General features: G+C 47.3%; 2 protein-coding genes and 1 non-coding gene across 3 annotated transcripts; 1 reads left to right on the forward strand and 2 right to left on the reverse strand.

The window, feature by feature from the left end:
• Positions 1-1,711: 1,711 nt before the first annotated feature.
• On the reverse strand, positions 1,712-1,783 carry TRNAS-GGA (transfer RNA serine (anticodon GGA)). Its single transcript has one exon. It is a non-coding gene; the product is annotated as a tRNA-Ser (tRNA).
• A 4,427-nt stretch (positions 1,784-6,210) lies between these two features.
• On the reverse strand, positions 6,211-7,149 carry LOC130477862 (olfactory receptor 12D1-like). Its single transcript, XM_056849947.1, has one exon. The coding sequence runs from the start codon at positions 7,147-7,149 to the stop codon at positions 6,211-6,213; it is 939 nt and encodes a 312-aa protein (XP_056705925.1).
• A 9,691-nt stretch (positions 7,150-16,840) lies between these two features.
• LOC130477872 (olfactory receptor 5C1-like) lies at positions 16,841-17,776 on the forward strand. Its single transcript, XM_056849958.1, has one exon. The coding sequence runs from the start codon at positions 16,841-16,843 to the stop codon at positions 17,774-17,776; it is 936 nt and encodes a 311-aa protein (XP_056705936.1).
• Positions 17,777-19,636: the final 1,860 nt, after the last annotated feature.

The following is a 19,636-nucleotide window of genomic DNA, read 5'->3' on the forward strand; positions in this document are numbered from 1 at the left end:
AACCCTATTCATAACTCTTCCTGTCACATGACTCTGGTATAATGTGGCCTTCTATCACTGGCTTGCAGCTCCCTTGGTCCCATGTTTAGTCCTGGGTCTGGACAGGTTGAAGACTACTGGTTTAGCACATTTTTCCTTTCCCAAGCAGAGGGGTGTTCTTCCAATATGCCTCTTCCCAATAAGCAGGAAGAAAACAACCGAAAACTGAGTTTTGTCAATCTGAGAGTGAAAACGCATGGTCGATTTATCCTCCTTTAATCCCTGTTTCAACCAGGATTCAGCCTGGATCGAACTCATGCGTTTTGCCTAATGTGCGTTCGATCCTGGCTAAAACAGGGATTAAAGGAGGATAAAGGAGGATAAAGCAACCATGCGTTTTCACCCTGAGTGTGTATGTGTGAGAGAGGGTTATTCTGCATTCTCATTTTCTTCCTTCGTGTGGCCCTATTGCTTTTCTTTTTCTTTGCTGCACGTGTTTTGCTTTCTGTAGTGGTCGCTTGGATATTACATGGCTGTATCTCTGACTTATTTCCCTACACTAAAACCGCTGGAAGTATGCCGAAGATGTAGCGATGTAATAGTGAAGCGACCACTAGAGGGAGCAAAACACATGTGGAAAAGAACACTCCCTCACCCAAGCAATCGGGGCACACAAGGGACAAAGGAGTGTGGAAAGACCCAAAGGCTGTGTGACCACATAGAGTTGTGCAGATGATAGTGGGATGATTGTGCGCAACATCAGTGGGAGAAAATTCTGGCTCTGTCACACCATGTTTGAGTCTCAAAGACTGTGGTCTTCAAGAAAAACCAGCATGAGCAAAATCGGCACAATTTTGCATAATCGCATGTTTGGTTCATAAATAAATCGAAAAGATTTCTACTTGATGAAAAGGGTTCATGTAAAGACAACGTTCCTGGAATGCTTGGCTTTTGCATAGCTGTCAAACCAGCTCCAGTACAAAACAGAATTTGTATACAACAGTGCAGCTGAAAGTCAAATGCGTTCTGAGTTTGGGGTGCTTTTAGGGTTGCCAGCTCTGGGTTGGGAAATACCTAAAGGTTTTAGGGGTGGAGCCACAGGAGGGTGGGGTTTTGGGGAGGGGTGGGACCTCAGCAGGGTATAACACTGTAGAGTCCACCCTCCAAAGCAGCCATTTTCTCCAGGGGAACTGATCTTGGTCATCTGGAGACCAATTATAGCAGGAGATCTCCAGGTGCTACCTGGGGGCTGGCAACTCTAGGTACTTTCCACATGGGGAAGAGTTTGTGTGGCTTCCTCGTTGCTGTTGTGGCTGCCAGTACAGCTGAAATATACATGAACACATGAAGCTGCCTTCTACTGAATCAGGCCCTCGGTCCATCAAAGTCAGTGTTGTCTACTCAGACCGGCAGCAGCTCTCCAGAGTCTCAGGCTGAGGTCTTTCACCTCACCTACTTGCCTGGTCCCTTTAACTGGAGATGCCAGGGATTGAACCTGGGACCTTCTGCATGCCAAGCAGATGCTCTACCACTGAGCCATGGCCCCTCTCCAGGGTCTCAGGCTGAGGTCTTTCCCTTCACCTACTAGCCTGGTCCCTTTAACTGGAGATGCTGGGGATTGAACCTATGACCTTCTGCATGCCAAGCAGATGCTCTACCACTGAGCCATGGCCCCTCTCCAGGGTCTCAGGCTGAGGTCTTTCCCTTCACCTACTTGCCTAGTCCCTTTAACTGGAGATGCCGGGGATTGAACCTGGGACCTTCCGCATTCCAAGCAGATGCTCTACCACTGAGCCACAGCCCCTCCCAACAGGGTTTCCACATGGCCAGTTTCCCCCCATTTTCCCTGCTCCAGCACCATCCATTCCACTTGCACATCACTGGTGGGTTTTCCAAATTTTCTTTTTAAAAAGGCAACAGAATATTGTTATAACATCGTAATGTTATGATGCTGCCTGTCCATCAGAATTCCAAGATTTCATTTATTTTTCAAGTCTCTAGCCCTATTTTGTTGTGCTGCAGGGAAAATGGCACCGATGTGGGTGGGAATAGGAACAGCCATGCTGCCAAGAGATGGACATTCTTGTACAGAGCCTTCTAATAGATCGATCAGTCGCTCACTCCTAGGATTTGGCCAGACCATAAACCCTGAGAAGACATCCTGCTAGACGGGGAAGGTGTTAACAGGGAACTTCGACATCAAAAGCCTGTGAGCGCTTGCTGCATATCAAAGAGTCTTAGCCTCAGCTGTTAGCAACTAGACGAAATGAAAAGAGGGGAAGAGCCAGCTTCTTGAAGAGGAGCAGGGGGAAAGCAGCTCACATGCAGAAATAGGGTTGCCAGGTCCCTCTTTGTCACCGGTGGGAGTTTTTTTGGGCAGAGCCTGAGGAGGGTGGGGTTTGGGGAAGGGAAGGACTTCAATGTCATAGAGTCCAGTGGCCAAAGCGGCCATTTCCTCCAGGTGAATTGATCTGTCAGCTGGAAATCAGTTGTACTAGCAGGAGCTCTCCAGTTAATACCTGGAGGTTGGCAACCCTATGCAGAAACCAGCCGTGACCGAGCCTCCTGAGACTTCACTTATGTTTATCTTCATGTATGTGAGTATTAGGAGTTGGAGTAGGGTTGACAACATCCAGGTACTAGCTAGAGATCTCCTGCTGTTACAACTGATCTCCAGCCGATAGAGATCAGTTCGCCTGGAGAAAATGGCCACTTTGGCGATTGGACTCCCCTCCCCAAACCCCACCCTCCTCAGGCTCTGTCCCAAAACCTCCCACATGTGATGAAGAGGAACCTGGCAACCCTAAGTTAGAGTTATTATTTTACTGCACCTATGTGCTTGAACGATGTTTGTACCTGAACCTTTCATTTTACACTTAAATCAAGCCCTGCTTGTGTTGGCGTGTATGCAGGTGTTCTACCCATGCTTGGTTAAGGCTACCTCGTGTGTAAAGTGCCATCAAGTCACAGCCGATTTATGGCAGCCCCATAGGGCTTGCACAGCAAGAAACTAACAGAGGTGGTTTGCTGTTGCCTTCCTCTGCAAAGCAATCCTGGCGTTCCTTGGTGGTCGCCCATCCCATTGCTAACCAGGGCATCCCTGCTTAGCTTCTGAGATCTGATGAGATCAGGCTAGCCTGGGCCATCCAGGTCAGGCTACCTTAGAAGGTAGGGGATTAATTCCGGGGTCCCAGGTGTGAGACAGGGGAATTGAATCACCCAGGCTGCTTGAAAAAAACTGGCAGGAATCTGACACATGCTTTCCCATCTGCGTGGGTTAGGGTTGCCAGATCTGTCTTGGCAACCAATAGGAGACATCGGGCGGCCGTCAACGGAAGTGGAATATCACTTCCAGTCCTCTCTATGAATTCCTGAAAACTCTATGGTTTTACCCTTGTTTTTACGGCAACTCCGAGAAAGACATGATGTCACTTCTGGGTTTTTCTTGGAAGTGACATCATGCCATCAGCTCTGCAGCCATGTTTTTAAACATTTTTTCAATAGGCAGGGGGAAAGGGAAAAGGGGGGTGGGAATCCCACCGTTGGGGGCAGGCATGCCTCACATAGGTTTAGTGTTGCCAGGTCCCTCTTGGCCACTGGCGGGAGGTTTCTGGGGCAGAGCCTGAGGAAGGCTGGGCTTGGGGAGGGACTTTGATGCCATAGAGTCCAATTGCCAAAGCTGCCATTTTCTCCAGGGGAACTTATCTCTATTGTCTGGAGATCAGTTGTAATAGCAGGAGATCTCCAGCTAATACCTGGAGTTTGGCAACCTTACATAGGTTCCAAAGCATTGCAGCAAGGCAGGGTGGGGAAAGACCACCACTTCTGCTATCACATGAAGTTGGGTGTTGGATAAACATCTGTTTGGGGAGAGTTTGGCCCAACTTGACACAGAGGGTTGGGTTAGATGTTCTCAGGCCTCATCGAGGGTTCACATGCTTGGACTGATGCACAGAGGACAGCCTACACCTATTTTTCATAGGGACTGGCGCTCTATGGCTTCTATCTCTTGGCGTGTTTTCCCCTCTGCCCTGCTGAGATTGCCATCCATAATGATTCTCGCCTACTGCTCTTGGGACATTGTTAGCATTGGTGTCTCAGAGAGAGCTGTGTTCCTAGTAAGTGGCTCGAGAGAATTAGCCCCAAGTCCTCTTGGGGCTTTCATCAGATCTTCTGAGCTCGGGGATCAATCAAGTAGTCTTGGTGAAAACAGTTAAGAGAGATTCTCAGGCCCTCCATGTTCAGAAGGGATTACTTTCTTGAACTTTCTTCAATCATTGTAAACAACAACACAACCAAAGGTTACAATAGGGTTGCCAGCTCCTGTCTGGGAAATACCTGGAGATTTTGGGGGCGGAGCCTGAGGAGGGTGGGGTTTGGGGAGGGGAGGGAGTTCAACGCCATGGAGTCCAGTGGCCAAAGCGGTTGGGTTGCCAACCTCCAGGTACTTAGGAAGGAACAGTAAACCGCACCACAGCTCAGCTTCAATATAAAGAAATATTTAGTAGTAATAAACAAAATAGGTTAAATCTCAAGAACGTTGCATCACCAATGCAGAAATAAATAAAATACTTAATCTGAAGATCCAATATAATACAAACAGTACAGGAAGCTTCCAAGGAAAAAAAGTCCAGAGAGTCCGGTTTCTTCACCGTGCAAATCCAAATATGGTAAGTCCCAAAATCAAAGACGGTTGCTCCACCGTCCACTTTCAAACAGGTAAGTCCCAAGATATAGAGAAGACAATATTTAGAAGACAAAACGACGCTTCCGGATTTTGTGTTCGTTTCGCAGTAGCAAGATACTGCCCCTCCTCCTACTAGTGACAGGGTGAAATACTACTTGCCTGTTTTGTATGATTGGCATACGAATGGCAGTGATAATGAAAATGAAGGGCACTTAGGGAAAGAGATGGATAAATAGTTATTACGCACAAATGTAGAAAATGGAGCTGAGAGACAGGGCTCCCTGAGATCTAGTGTAGGAGTCCAAAGTCCAAATGCATGTCACTGAAATGTATTAGCACACCCGCTTTAGATACTGGGGTTGCCAACCTCCAGGTACTAGCTCCTGCTATTACAACTGATCTCCAGCTGATAGAGATGAGTTCACCTGGAGAAAATGGTCGCTTTGGCCATTGGACTCTATGGCATTGAAGTCCCTCCCCTCCCCAAACCCCACCCTCCTCAGGCTCCACCCCAAAAACCTCCTGCCGGTGGCAAAGAGGGACCTGGCAACCCTACAAAGCGGCCGTTTTCTCCAGGGGAACTGATCTCTATCTGCTGGAGATCAGTTGTAATAGCAGGAGATCTCCAGCTAGTACCTGGAGGTTTGGCAATCAAAACAACAACGAGTGCCCCAAATGTAGCTACTGGAAAAAAATTCCACGGAGTTACAAAGCACAAAACAAACGATATCATAAAGCAAAATTACATACCCAAATCCAAGGCACATAGCCTCTCTTTACAGAAGGATGGCGAATCTGCGTCATCTTAAACATTGTAATCACAGTCCCTGATTTAAAGGGAACCTGTAGGACTATTCACAGCTGAAGCTGTCTAACTAATTAGCTTCAGATACAGATGAGAATTATTTTTAAAGTGTACATACATTTGCCCAGCAAAGGGTTGTTATACAACGATAGTAAAAAATATTTCAGCTTAATTATGTCACAAGGAAAAGTCTATACAAAAATGTTACAGAAAACTAGACACATCAAAACTAGAGTTTTGTGCTTTGTAACTCCGTGGAATTTTCTCTGAATATTCATGAGCACTTACATTTTTGCAGAACATAAGTTCTGAAGGATTATAATGTGGACCGCCAATGATGAAAAAGCGAATGCGAAATAGGAAGGCTTTCAAAGGACCTGTTGAGTCTGCAAGGACCTGTTGAGTCTTGGCTTTCTTCATTCTGCTTCAAGGACTTTTGAGTCCCACGGACTGCCGTTGCGAAACCCATTCAGGACTGTATGAGGTTTACCTTCTGATATTTGTGATAGTGTAACACGTATCATTGACTTTGTGCTTTTGCATATTTTACTGTTTGTGCTTATGCATAGAATACAGTTTGGATAGATGCACTATTGTGTTTGCTTTGTGCCATAAGTGCCTGAGATCTTCCAGTAGTACCTGGAGGTTGGCAACCCTACAAAATAACCTCACAGAAAGCGAACTAAGTTACTTCCCATCCCAGTATCTGTATAACAGTCTGCCATCTCCCTAACCCCTTTTACCTTCTCTGACTGCACACATTCTGGCTGACGGCCCTTCGCAGGGCTGCCTTGACTTCCTTATTGCGCAGGGTATAAATCAGTGGGTTCAGAACAGGTGTGACCGCTGTGTAAAGCACGGTCACAGCTCTGTCGGTTTCTAGTGAGCTTTCCGAATGGGGGCGCAGGTACATGGCCCCCGCGCAGCCATAATGGAGGGCCACCACAGTGAGGTGGGCCCCGCAAGTAGAAAAGGTACGCCGGAGGCCTTCTGCCGAGCGCATGGCCACCACGGCCCGTAGGATGAGACCATAGGAGATCAAGGTTAAGGCGAAGCAGCCCATGATAATGGAGCCGGTCACCCCCGCTAGCAAGGCCTGGTTGATCCTCGTATCTGAGCAGGAGAGGGCCAGGAGCGGCGAAATGTCGCAGAAGAAGTGAGCCACCTGGTTGTCTCGGCAGAAGGAGAGGCGGGACATCATGACGGCATGGGCGAGCGAGTGGAAGAAGCCGGCCGTCCACACCGCAGCAGCTAAGGTCCAGCGCAGCTGGCGGCTCATGAGGACAGGGTAGCGGAGCGGTTGGCAGATGGCCAGGTAGCGATCATAGCCCATGATGGCCAAGAGCATGGCTTCGGTGCAGCCCAGAAAATGGAAGAAGAACATCTGGGCGATGCAGCCAGCATAGGGGATGCGATTGCTGTGGGACACCAGTCCCATGAACATCTTGGGCACGGTGGTGGAGAAGTAGAAGATGTCGATGAAAGCCAGGTTGCCGATGAAGAAGTACATGGGTGTCTGGAGACGCGGGTCCCAGAGGGTCACCGCTGCTACCACTAAATTTCCGGAGATGTTCACTATGTACAAAAGCAGAAAGAGGCCAAAGAGGGACCCGTAGAAATCGCGGGCATCTGACACCCCAATCAAGATGAATTCGGTGACTGACGTCCGGTTTGGCATCAGCCTGGGAACCGTGGAACAAGATGATGATGAAGAAGAAAAGTTGGTTTTTATATGCCACCTTTCTCTACCATTTACAGAAGAATCAAACCAGCTTACAATCTCCTTCCCCTCCCCACAACAGACATCCTGTGAGGCAGGTGGGGCTGAGAGAACTCTAAGAGAGCTGTGACTGGCCCAAGGTCACCCAGCCAGCTTTGTGTGTAGGAGTGGGGAATCGAACCCAGTTCACCAGATTATCCTCCGCGGCTCATGTGGAGGAGTGGGGGATCAAACCTGGTTTTCCAGATCAGAGTCCACCGCTCCAAACCACCACTTTTAACCACTACACCATGCTGGTGAGATTGCTGTGAGTGAACGCTGAATCAAATGTATGTCTAGAGCTGGCCACAGTTTAAAATCACAAACATATTCTTGGGATTGAGAGCCTGTGTGGTGTAGTGGTTAAGTGTGCTGGATTAGGAGCAGTGAGACTTGAGTTCAAATCCCCACTCGGTCATGAAGTCCTTGGGTCATCTCAGGCCAGCCACTCTCTCTTAGTACAAACTACACATGAACACATGGAGCTGCCTTATACTGAATCAGACCCCTTGGTCCATCAAAGTCAGTATTGTCTACTCAGACCGGCAGTGGCTCTCCAGGGTCTCAGGCTGAGGTCTCTCACATCACCTGCTTGCCTAGTCCCTTTAACTGGAGATGCCGGGGATTGAACCTGGGACCTTCTGCATGCCAAGCAGATGCTCTGCCACTGAGCCACAGCCCCTCCTCGCAGAGTTGTTGAGATGATAAAATGGAAGGGGAAGACTCATGTCCTGATCTTCTTGGGGGTAGGGAGGGTTAAAAATATGACTGATTTCTGGTGGAAAAGATCCCATACAAAAAGCACATGAAAATGGAAGTAGCTGGGGATATTAGCTAGATTTTTTAAATGATTCAAAAGGTTTAGGTTCTCCATTTGCATGTAGTTTTGCTGGTGAAACGTTCTGAGAAATTTAGCCATTTTCTCCATTGTGTCCCCCAGTATCCCAAAATGTTACTTTAAAAAAGGCTTTTTCCTCGCAGTAAATCATTGTTATTTCAAATTTTCAGTCAGCCCCAGATTGGTGTGCAGTAGTAACAGGGAGATCTCCTGTTTCTTAACACAGCACCCATTCCTCTTTCCCCTGTATCTTCTTCTTGCCCACCACGTCACAAACACATACTCACTCCAGCTGATAGAGATCAGTTCCCCTGGAGAAAATGGCCACTTTGGACTCTATGGCATTGAAGTCCCTCCCCTCCCCAAACCCCACCCTCCTCAGGCTCTGCCCCAAAAACCTCCCGCTGGTGGTGAAGAGGGACCTGGCAACCCTGGTTGTAATAGCAGGAGATCTCCAGCTAATACCTGGAGGTTGGCAACCCTACTGGCCTGATCCACCAGGGTTGTTCTTGCGTTCTTATGTTAGTTCCATATTGTCTGTCCTGCCTGGCAATGGCTGTCCAGAAAAAGGTCTTTCTTGATACCAGACACCTGAAATCTTTTAATTGGAGATGGCAAGGATTGACCTTCTACATCCACAGCTGATGCTGTATCTCTGAGCCTCTTCCCCCTTCCAGTATTGGGAAATGGTAGTAGGGTTTAAGAGCATGACTCTACTAGTGCATCTGGGATACGCAAGATCCCACTTGCTTCTTATCTGAAATTGGGAACAACAGCTGTCATTACCAACCACTAGATACGACTTTCCAAGAAGGAGAACAGTTACTTTTTTATTTGCCGACTTTCTCTACCACTTAAGGGAGAATCAAACCGGCTTACAATCACCTTCCCTTCCCCTCCCCACAACAGACACCCTGTGAGGTCAGTGGGGCTGAGAGAGCTGTGACTAGCCCAAGGTCGCCCAGCTGGCTTCATGTGGAGGAGTGGGGAAACCAACCCAGTTCTCCAGATCAGAGTCCACCACTCCAAATCACCACTCTTAACCACTACACCACACAGGCACCTGGCAGCTAAGTTAAAGAATAAAAATGTGACTTAGGAGTAACTGTTCACCTGGTAGGATTTGGGTCTCCTCCTTTTCCGTACATGAAGAGATGATTTGGGGATTTTCAAGGAGTTCTGTCCTCTTCAAAGTAGCAGAGCAGTAGCAGAAGGTCAGCTGATCGACTTGTAATCTGCTGGTAGCTTGGTGGAAGGGTAAGATATTTCTTCACTGGTTGACAGTGATGTCATAGGGTTTAACCACCTTGCATCTGGGAACTCATCTCAGGAGAACGGGGAAGCCGCTTATGTAGCCACAATTAAATGGAAGATCAAATGAGCGATTCCATTTTGACAGTCTTTAAGGGACAGTATATGCTTGTTTGGCAAAAAACAACGAGTCATCTGAGATTCTCTTTCACCTGGCCTTCTTCTAGAGCAGCCTTTCCAGTCTCTGCTATTTATTTATTCAGATTCAGTAGCAACTTAGGAATCAACAAGATTTTGGGGGTGTGAGTTTATGTTAAGTGCTGTCAAGTCGCTTCCAACTCATGGCAACCCTATGAATCAACGTCCTCCAAAATGTCCTATCGTTGACAGCCTTGCTCAGGTCTCACTAACTGAGGGCCATGGCTTCCTTTATTGAGTCCATCCATCTCTTGTTGGGTCTTCCTCTTTTCCTGCTGCCTTCAACTTTTCTAGCATGATTGTCTTTTCTAGTGACTCTTGTCTTCTCATAATGTGACCAAAATACGATAGCCTCAGTTTAGTCATTTTCACTTCTAGGGTCAGTTCAGGCTTGATTTGATCTAAAACCCACTGATTTGTTTTTTTGGCAGTCCAGGGAATCCGTCACACTCTCCTCCAACACCACATTTCAAAGGAATCTACTTTCTTCCTATCAGCTTTCTTCATTGTCCAGCTTTTAGCTTTCAAATGTCAAAGCTCACTTCATCACATGCTTATACCCCGAAAATCTTGTTGGTCTCTAAAGTGCTGCTAGAAAAGACCTTTTCTCCCTTATAATACCAGCATGCGGGGTCATCTGCTGAAGCTGGAGGGTGAGACATTCAAAGCAGATAAAAAGAACTATTTCTTCACACAATGGCTGCCAACTTGGAAGGCTTTAAGAGGGGAGTGGACATGTTCATGGAGGAGAGGGCTAGCCATGGCTACTAGTCATGATGCATATCTATTCTCTCCTGGATCAGAGGAGCAGGCCTATTATATTAGGTGATTTGGAACACTGGCAGGACAATGCTACTGCAGCAGTCGTCTTGCTTGTGGGCTTCCTAGAGGCACCTGGTAGGCCACTGTGTGAACAGACTGCCGGACTTGATGGGCCTGGGTCTGATCCAGCGTTGGCTTTTCTTATGTTCTTATGACCCAAATCTAGCTCTTCTATTGTAGACCAACATGGCTGCCTTCTTGAAATTATTCAGCTAGTACAGTACAATTCTCAGTACAATTTAACACTAAATAACACAAAGTTAGAAATAATTAAAACGGAAAAATAAGAGAAGCCATTCACTCTCTCACACACACACCAACAACTAGTCAAGACCATCATCCTCAGTCTAAACTGAAATTGGTTCCTCTTTAAACCAGTATAGAATGGGGGTGGGTGGGCTCTCCTTATAAGGCCCTTAGAAGTGCACTCAATCTCACCTCATGGGGGAGGGTATTCTATATATGGGGGGCAGAATAGACCCTCCCTTGGTTTCCAGCCAACTGAACTGTGGTTAAGAGATTTTCCCTAAGAAAGCATCCTGTGAGGATCTCGTTTATTGATTTAATTTCAGAGTTTGAAGGGACCGCCAGGGTCATCTAGTCCAACCCCTTGCCAATACAGGAACTACACCTATTATATCACCACTATCCTTGGCGTGGCATCCCTTTAGGCACTGAAAGGTGCCAATTGTATCACCCCACAAGCGTTTCCTTTCCGGCGTAGAAATTCCCAGAGCTTTCAACCTCTCCTCATAGGACATGGTCCCCAAATCCCCCCCCCCCCACCAACTTCATTGCCCTGTGCTGGACTCCTTCCAGCTTATTGACATTCTTCTTAAATTGTAGTGCCCAAAACGTAACAGTTCTCCAGCTGAGGTCTGTTCACACAGTGGCCAACCAGGTGCCTCTAGGAAGCCCACAAGCAAGACAACAGCAGCAGCATTATCCTGCCTGAGTTCCAAAGTACCTAATATCATAGGCATGCTCCTCTGATCCTGGAGAAAATAGATATGCATCATGACTAGTATCATTTGGACTAGTAGCCATGGATAGCCCCATCCTCCATAAGAACATAGGTGAGACTGAATGCACTTCTAAGGGCCTTCTAAGGAGAGCCCGCAACCTCCCGAGGAAGCCTGTTCCACTGAGGAACTGCTGTAACTGTCAGAAAGTTCTTCCTAATGTTTAGCTGGAAAATCTTTTGATTTAATGTCAACCCATTGGTTTTGGTCTGACCTTCTGGGGCAACAGAAAACAACTCCGCACCATTCTCTATATGGCAGCCCGTCAAGTACTTGAAGGTTATCTTATCACCTCTCAGTTGTCTCCTCTCCAGGCTAAATATACCATACTCTTTCAACCTTTTCTCATATTACTTGGTCTCCAGACCCCTCACCATCTTTGTTGCCCTCCTCTGGACACATTCCATCTTGTCTACATTATTCTTTAATTGTGGTGCCCATAACTGAACATAATACTCTAGGTGAGGTCTAACTAGAGCAGAGTAAAGTGATCCATTGCGTGATCTGGACACTATCCTGCTGTTGATAAATCCCAAAATCACATTTGCCTTTTTAGCTCCTGCAAAACACTGCTAACTCATTGGTTCTCGTAGGTTATCCGAGCTGTGTAACCGTGGTCTTGGTGACTCATGTTCAGTGTATGGTCTTCACTTTTAGGATCAAGATGTTTCTAGAATATCCCTTCCACTCATGACTAGCGTTCTCAACTGAGATACACCTTATGGTCTTTCTCCCCTTCACTAAGCCTTCAATTAGAAGCCATTTATCTGAAGTGAGAGCCGTTGACCTAAAACAGTGAGACGATACTGAAGAAACCAATTGCAGGTGTGTCAAAGTAGTGAAGACTACTGCAGCAGTATCAAACTCCCTTGAAATGTCCTTTGGTTTTAGTGGCTTGGACACTATGCATGATGGTTTTTCCACAAGTGGTAATAAAAATCTGAAGTTTCCTCAAGAGTCCTTGTAAGACATACCGGTAACTACTTTCCTTCCAAACATGTGCCATTAATTGGGTCCAGAGAAACCATCCTTCTGGGCCTGATCATAAATCCTCTGAAGACGTTCAACCATCTAAACAAACCTACTGCCCACAGGGGGCTTGATCAGGAAGTAGTGACATAAGTAAGGGGGGTTAGATCATAGTTGCCTGGGAGTAGACATCACAAATTCACAATTTCCTAAAGCAGCTTAAGAAACCATAAAAACAGGCAATCTGAAGAAGCTATCCATGCGAGAACTGGCAAAGGAGACAGACATTTCCTCCCTGCTCAGGTAGGATGGGGGCACTCTAGGTAAGGGAACGGAGGCTTCCTTCTGTCTGCCTCCTCAACTTTGTCTCCCATAAGGGTGGCCAGATGGTCCAGGGAACAGGACAGGGAACCTTCTATAGCTGTGTCTAGATGGAGATGGGATGAATGGGATGAAAGGGTCTGGGCCACTAGAGGGACTGGAAATCGAAAATCGATCAGATCATCATCCACAATAAAAGAGGTTCCTAATTCGAACCTCAACCCTAAATATCCCATTTAAGTACCCAAAAGGTCAAGAAGAAGAAAAGAAACATACAAGGCCAAAAAAGAAAGAAACAAACAAGAGCCAGTGTGGTGTAGTGGTTAAGAGCGGTGGTTTGGAGTGGTGGAGTCTGAGCTGGAGAACCGGGTTTGATTCCCCCACTCCTCCACATGAGCAGCAGAGGCTAATCTGGTGAACTGTATTTGTTTCCCCACTCCTACACAGGAAGCCAGCTGGGTGACCTTGGGCAAGTTACAGCTCTGTTAGAGCTCTCTCAGCCCCACCTGCCTCACAGGGTGTCTGTTGTGAGGAGGGGAAGGGAAGGTGATTGTAAGCCAGTTTGAGTCTCCCATAAGTGGTAGAGAAAGTCGGCATATAAAAACCAACACTTCTTCTTCTTCAATTGTGGGTGAGGTAGTGTGAATTTCCTGCATTGTGCAGGGGGTTAGACTAGATGACCCTGGTGGTCCCTTCCAATGCTATGATTCTATGAAAGTTGAGCAATTAATAGGTTATGTCAGTGCACAATGTCTTTATAAATTTATTACAGGTTAAAATCTTAATCACACATATAACACATGTATGCCCCTGAAAAAGCCTACCAAATAAGTCTGAATACTGGATAACTAACTACTCCAGACTTTAAGACCACTTTGTGGCTGTGAGATGTAGCCATTTTATTTATGGCTGAAATTTTCATTTGTAAGGAAGCCTTAAACAGAGGAAGAAGTTTTGCGGTTTTATATATCAATTGTGTTCCTGCAAACACAACACACACATAGTCACAAAGATTTTTAGTAATTTGATGTATATTTTGTAGTCTGGAGTGGTGATTGTTTAGACCACTGAAGAAGGCAGTATGGCCAAAATATATATAGTCTGAGTTTGATTGTATAATTCTATGTCTAATTGTGTTATATGAGTATATATATTTGGTAGGCTTTTGCCTGGCCGAATGTGTTATATGTGTGATTAGATTTGAAGAAGAAGAAGAAGAAGAGTTGGTTTTTATATGCCGACTTTCTCTACTACTTAAGGGAGACTCAAACCAGCTTACAATCACCTTCCCTTCCCCTCCCCACAACAGACACCCTGTGAGGTAGGTGGGGCTGAGAGAGCTCTAAGAGACTAGCCAAAGGTCACCCAGCTGAGAGAGGGAGAAAAGCTTCTCCCTGCCACTCTCTCCACACCATACATAATTTTATAGACCTCTATCATGTCTCCCCTTAACCGCCTTCTTGCCAAGCTAAACAGCCCTAAGCGTTTTCACCGCTCCTCATAGGGCAGTTGCTCTAGTCCCCTGATGGTTTTGGGTGCTCTTTTCTGTACCTTCTCAAGCTCTTCAATATCCTCTTTTGGAGTGGTGACCAGAAAGGCATTTTTAAAGTCCATGAGAGTCCTATTCAGCTCAGAACTGCAGCACGTGAGGCTTCTGCCTTCCCTTCTATGGCATTTTCCAGAGTCTAAACTGCCCTAGGGAGGAGTTATTTGCATAACACTGAAGCCGTACATGAAGCATTTTGAGCATGTACACCTCCAAAGTTGTGCAAATAACTTCCTGCTAGGGCCCATGCAGAGAGCCAGCATGGTGTAGAGGTTAAAGAGTTAGAGTAGGATCTGGGAAACCCAGGTTCAAATCCCCATTCTGCCATGGAAACTTGCTGGGTGACCTTGGACCAGTCAAACTATGGTCTACAATGCATGGTCCCTTAGCCCACTTTCTTCCCCGTTCCAGCCAGGATAAAATGAACCCGGGCTGGGGGGGAGGGAAACAGTACGCATTACGTTGAATGATCCGGGGCAAAACTGTGTGCTGATCCGTCCATGAAAACAGAAAATGCGGGAGATGCTTACTTCCTGGTAAGTCAACTACGCCCACACCCCTGGTGATTGGTCACCAAAATTTGGCGGGCAGGAGAGTAATGGCTCTGGTTTCCACGCCCCCCTTCCGGGACAGTTGAACTTTCTCAACAAACCAGCCCCCGTCAATAAAAATGCGCCTTTTTTACACTTTGCTCGCTCACAAGGGGAGAGTCCACGGTCCCTATCCGCGCAAGGTTTGGGTTAATTTTCATCAAAATGTTTTCTCAATCTTTTAATATTTCAATATATCGAAAATAAACATTCAAGAGAGAGAAAAAGGTGGAGAGGTCGCGAGGGGAGGGGTTTGGAGTCAGGTGGGCCGTTGTGACGCAGGAAGACTCAGCCCGTGTTTATCTGAGACGAGCCAGGGATAACGGTTTGACTCGTGAATTGCAAAAACCGGGTTCGTTTGGCGTCGACACAGGGCTGAGCCAACAGCAAATCAGGTCCCGTCCGTTCACGAAGATTTGATCTTGGGTGAAACAGGGAATAAACAGGGAAGCAAGTGGGCTAAGGGATCATGCATTTTACACCATTCTCAGCCTTGACCCTGGCGAGTATTTGGATGGGAGACCTCCAGGGAATACCAGGAGTGTGATGCTGAGGCAGGCAACGGCAAACCCCCTCTGAATGGCTCTTGTTTTGAAACCCCTACAGGGTCACCATAAGCCAGCTTTGAATTGATGGCATTTTCCGCTGCCATCTTGTGTAGACAAGTTTGGGTTTTTTTAAAGTAAAGAGTCTGCAGCAGAGATGAGATTCAAATTAAGACACCCCGGGGCTGTAGCGCAGTATCTTCAGGAGGGATGACACATTCTGTGTAGTTCCAGGACTATCTTTCCTGTCATGTGTTTTTACAACAGGCTGCAGACGCAGGGACTGCAGTTTAAAGGAGGAGATGAGCAAAAGGAAAGGGGCTCCTTTACTCTTTCCCTCTGTTATCATATACCCACTAGAACCTCTATCCCCAATCTGATGAGACCCCTGAGGAAAATTGACAGGTCTTTCTTATCCCCACGTTCTTAGCACAAGTTAAAGTAGCTTGCGGGAGGGGGTTAATTTTCAGTAGGACAATGGTGCCAAGGCAAAGACTTAAGTAGCTCCTCTCCCCTCAATCCTCCCCTGCCTGAGACCCTGGAGAGCCGCTGCCGGTCTGAGAAGACAATACTGACTTTGATGGGCCCTGATGGTTTGATTCAGTATAAGGCAGCTTCATGTGTTCATATGTATCACCTCTTTAAGTCATAGTTTCCAGAGCTGCTTTCTGATAAAAATAAAAATCGCTGGAAAACAATCTACATGTAGCAGGTCTGCATTTGATATTATTCATGACTACCTTTCTCATGAAGAACCAGCATGGGGTAGTGGTTACGAGCGGCAGACTCTAATCTGGAGTACCGGGTTCGATTCCCTACTCCTCCACATGAGGCCTGCTAGGTGACCTTGGGCCGGTCACATGCTGTCTCCAAATTCTCTCAGCCCATGCGGAGGCAGGCAATGGCAAACCACCACTATTCATCTCTTGCCTTCAATGCCTTGAAAACCGTACGGGGTCACCGCAAGCCAGCTGTGACCTTCCAGCACACATACACAATTTTCTCATCAGAGACACTTTTCAGATGATATTGGAGTAATTCTTGTCATGGGTCTTTCTAGGCACGCCATTTTTCACAGTGTCAGCATAAGTCACCTATTGAAAGTGAGTTCTGTCTTCAAGATATACAGCGCTTCACTTGTAAGCCTTTCGTCTGTTTTTAATGATCTATGTTTTTTATACAAGGCTGGGTTACTTAAAATAATCATTGTGCCGTCACATTGCAACCAATGTATGATGACCCCTAAGGTGGTTTTCTAGACAAGGGATGAGCAGAAGATCTGTGTTTCTGCTTCCGGGTATGTGTGGTCTGGTGCTTCAGGGAAATAGGGAGGCTGGTGCAGAATAGAATCTTTCCTGAACTGACAACCATTATCCCTTGGTGAACCTCCACTTGGTGAGTAATATTTGGCCCAAGGAGAATCAGATGGTTTCTTGATAACTCTCTTATCTCACACTTGAAGGTGGGAAGACAGCATCTTCACCTGGTTTCTCCTTCTAACAGATCTGATGGCACGTCACAACGGTACCCGGGTGACAGAGTTCGTCCTCCTGGGCTTCACTTCCCGCCGTGACGTTCAGCTGCTTCTCTTCTGCATCTTCCTACCCATCTATCTCCTCGGCGTGGCGGGGAACCTCGGCTTGTCCGTCCTGATCCGGGCCGAACGGCCCTTGCACACGCCCATGTACTACTTCCTGAGCCACCTGGCCCTGATGGACCTGTGCTCCTGCTGCACCGTGGCCCCCAAGATGCTCGTGGGGCTCTGGAAAGGCCAAGACACCATCCCCCTCCCAGCTTGCGCCTTTCAGATGTTCTTCTTTGCAGCTGCTTCTGATGCCGAATGTTGCCTGTTGGCTGCCATGGCTTACGACCGCTACGCGGCCATCTGCCGCCCGCTCCACTATGGAACGGCCATGCCACAGCGCCTCTGTCGCCTCCTTGTGTCAGTGTCTTATGCGGCAGGGGCCGCCTCCGGGGCCATCCATTCGAGCATGGCCTTCCGCTTGCCCTTTTGCGGAGCCCGCACTCTGGACGACTTTTTCTGTGACATCTCTCCGGTGCTGGCTTTGGCCTGTGCCAACACAGACCTGAACCAGCTCCTGCTGTTGGCGGTCTGCGGGGCGATCCAGAGCGTCACTCTAGCGGCCATCATGGCTTCCTACGGGATGATCCTCTGTACGGTGGGGCGGGCGGGCTCTCAACGGGCCATATCCACCTGTGGCTCCCACCTGACAGCCGTGGGGGTGCTCTACGGCACCCTCATTTTCATGTACCTGCGTCCCGATGGCACGTATGCCCCCCAGACTGACAAGATGGCGTCTGTCTTCTACACGGTGGTCATCCCCACCCTCAATCCAGCCATCTACAGCCTCCGTAATGCCGACGTGAAGCAAGCGGTCCGGAGGAGATTCAGTAAGCAGAGACACCAAACCCGCTGCTTCTGAGTAGAACTTGTGAGGAGGAGGAGAAAGGGCTTCTACTACATACAGTTCTCCTCTTTTCGAAATTTAGCAGACAGGATTGCTTTATCAAGGAGGAGAAAAATGTGGGACAGAGATGGAAACATTAACCCTCCCCCAACCCTTTTCTCACTGGAAGACGCAACCCCTGAGTTGTTTTCACCCTTACTGGAGAAAATTTACAGGTTCACATGAACACACGAAGCTGCCTTATACTGAATCACACCCTCGGTCCATCAAAGTCAGTATTGTCTACTCAGACCGGCAGCGGCTCTCCAGGTTCTCAGGCGGAGGTCTTTCCCATCACCTCCTTGCCTGGTCCCTTTAGTTGGAGATGCCGGGGATTGAACCTGGGACCTTCTGCATATCAAGCAGATGCTCTACCGCTGAGTCACAGCCCCTCCCCAACCTGTAAATTTTCCTCAGCTGGGGTAAAAGCAGCTGGAGAGAGATTTTTTCAAGTGAGAAAAAGGCAGCAAAGGGTTAACATTCCCCCCCCCCACATCCACACACCATTATCGTTTTTAATCAGTCAATCCAGGTGGCTGTATTTGCAAAAAAGAAAAAAAGTCATTTTGGAAAGTACCCAGCAAAAACACTAGAAAAATCTTGAATCTTTTCCTGGCTCCTCCATTTTCATGTCACCTTCTTAATTAATATTTTATTTCACTCCTTGATTATTGCTAGAATTTTTAACATGTTATATTAACCCCACTCATAACATAAAGGTTATGAAATAAAAATATAACATTTCAAAACTCCAACTGTCCTTGTTTTCTGATATTACTCTGGCAAATCATGCTCCCTTTATTCCTTGTTTGGAGCCTTTCTTATTGCAAGTCTATATATCTCACAGCCACATGTGGCCCCATTTGCAGATACCTAAATCTGCAGATTGGGGACACACTGACAAATTGGGGATAACCCCTAGGCTTGCAGAAAAATTCTATAACTACTAAAGGGGGGGGGTTACAAAAAAAAAACCTACCCCAAAACAGAACAGCTGACTGTTCAAGTGCAGAGAATTTTTCTCTGAATGCAGAAAGGTGTGCGAGGTGAAGGGTGGTAGGGGAAGAGAGATGATCACACGCTGCCAGGCTGCTGCAGACAACGAGGAGGAGGATGACAACAAGACCATAAGCAGCTACTGTTGTTGCCACTTCCCCTTGGCCAAGGTTCAGGCAAGCAGAGAAAAAAATCTACTTTGGGGGGTAGGCAGAGCCAGCGTGGTGCAGTATTTAAGACTTAGGAGTGGTGGTTTGGAGCGGTGGACTCTGATCTGGAGAACCAAGTTTGATTCCCCACTTCCTCCACATGAGCGGCGGAGGATAATCTGGTGAACTGGGTTTGTTTCCCCACTCCTACACTTGAAGCCAGCTGGGTGACCTTGGGCTAGTCACAGCTCTCTCATCCCCACCTACCTGTCTGTTGTGGGGAAGGGAAGGTGATTGGAAGCCGGTTTGATTCTTCCTTAAGCGGTAGAGAAAGTCGGCACATAAAAACCAACTCTTCTTCTTCTTCGGGGGAGGAGTGGTGGCTCCCCCCGCATCAAGTGACCATGACGCAGCGACAGCAGAACCTACCAGGTGGGGCCTGGAGATCTCATGGAATAACAACTGATCTCCAGATCAGTTTCTCTGAAGAAAATGCCAGCTTCGAAGGGTGGCCTCTATGGCATTGTACCTGCTGAGTTCCCTCCCCTCCCCAGCCTTTGCTCCCCCGGCACCACGCCCATGTCTTCAGGAATACCTCCATGATGTCATTTAATTGTCCGGCTAAACCATTCTTTAATATGTATATATATACATATACATATACACACACACACATATATATATATATATA

This window comes from Euleptes europaea, chromosome 1, assembly GCF_029931775.1.
Source record: "Euleptes europaea isolate rEulEur1 chromosome 1, rEulEur1.hap1, whole genome shotgun sequence".
NCBI lineage: Eukaryota > Metazoa > Chordata > Lepidosauria > Squamata > Sphaerodactylidae > Euleptes > Euleptes europaea.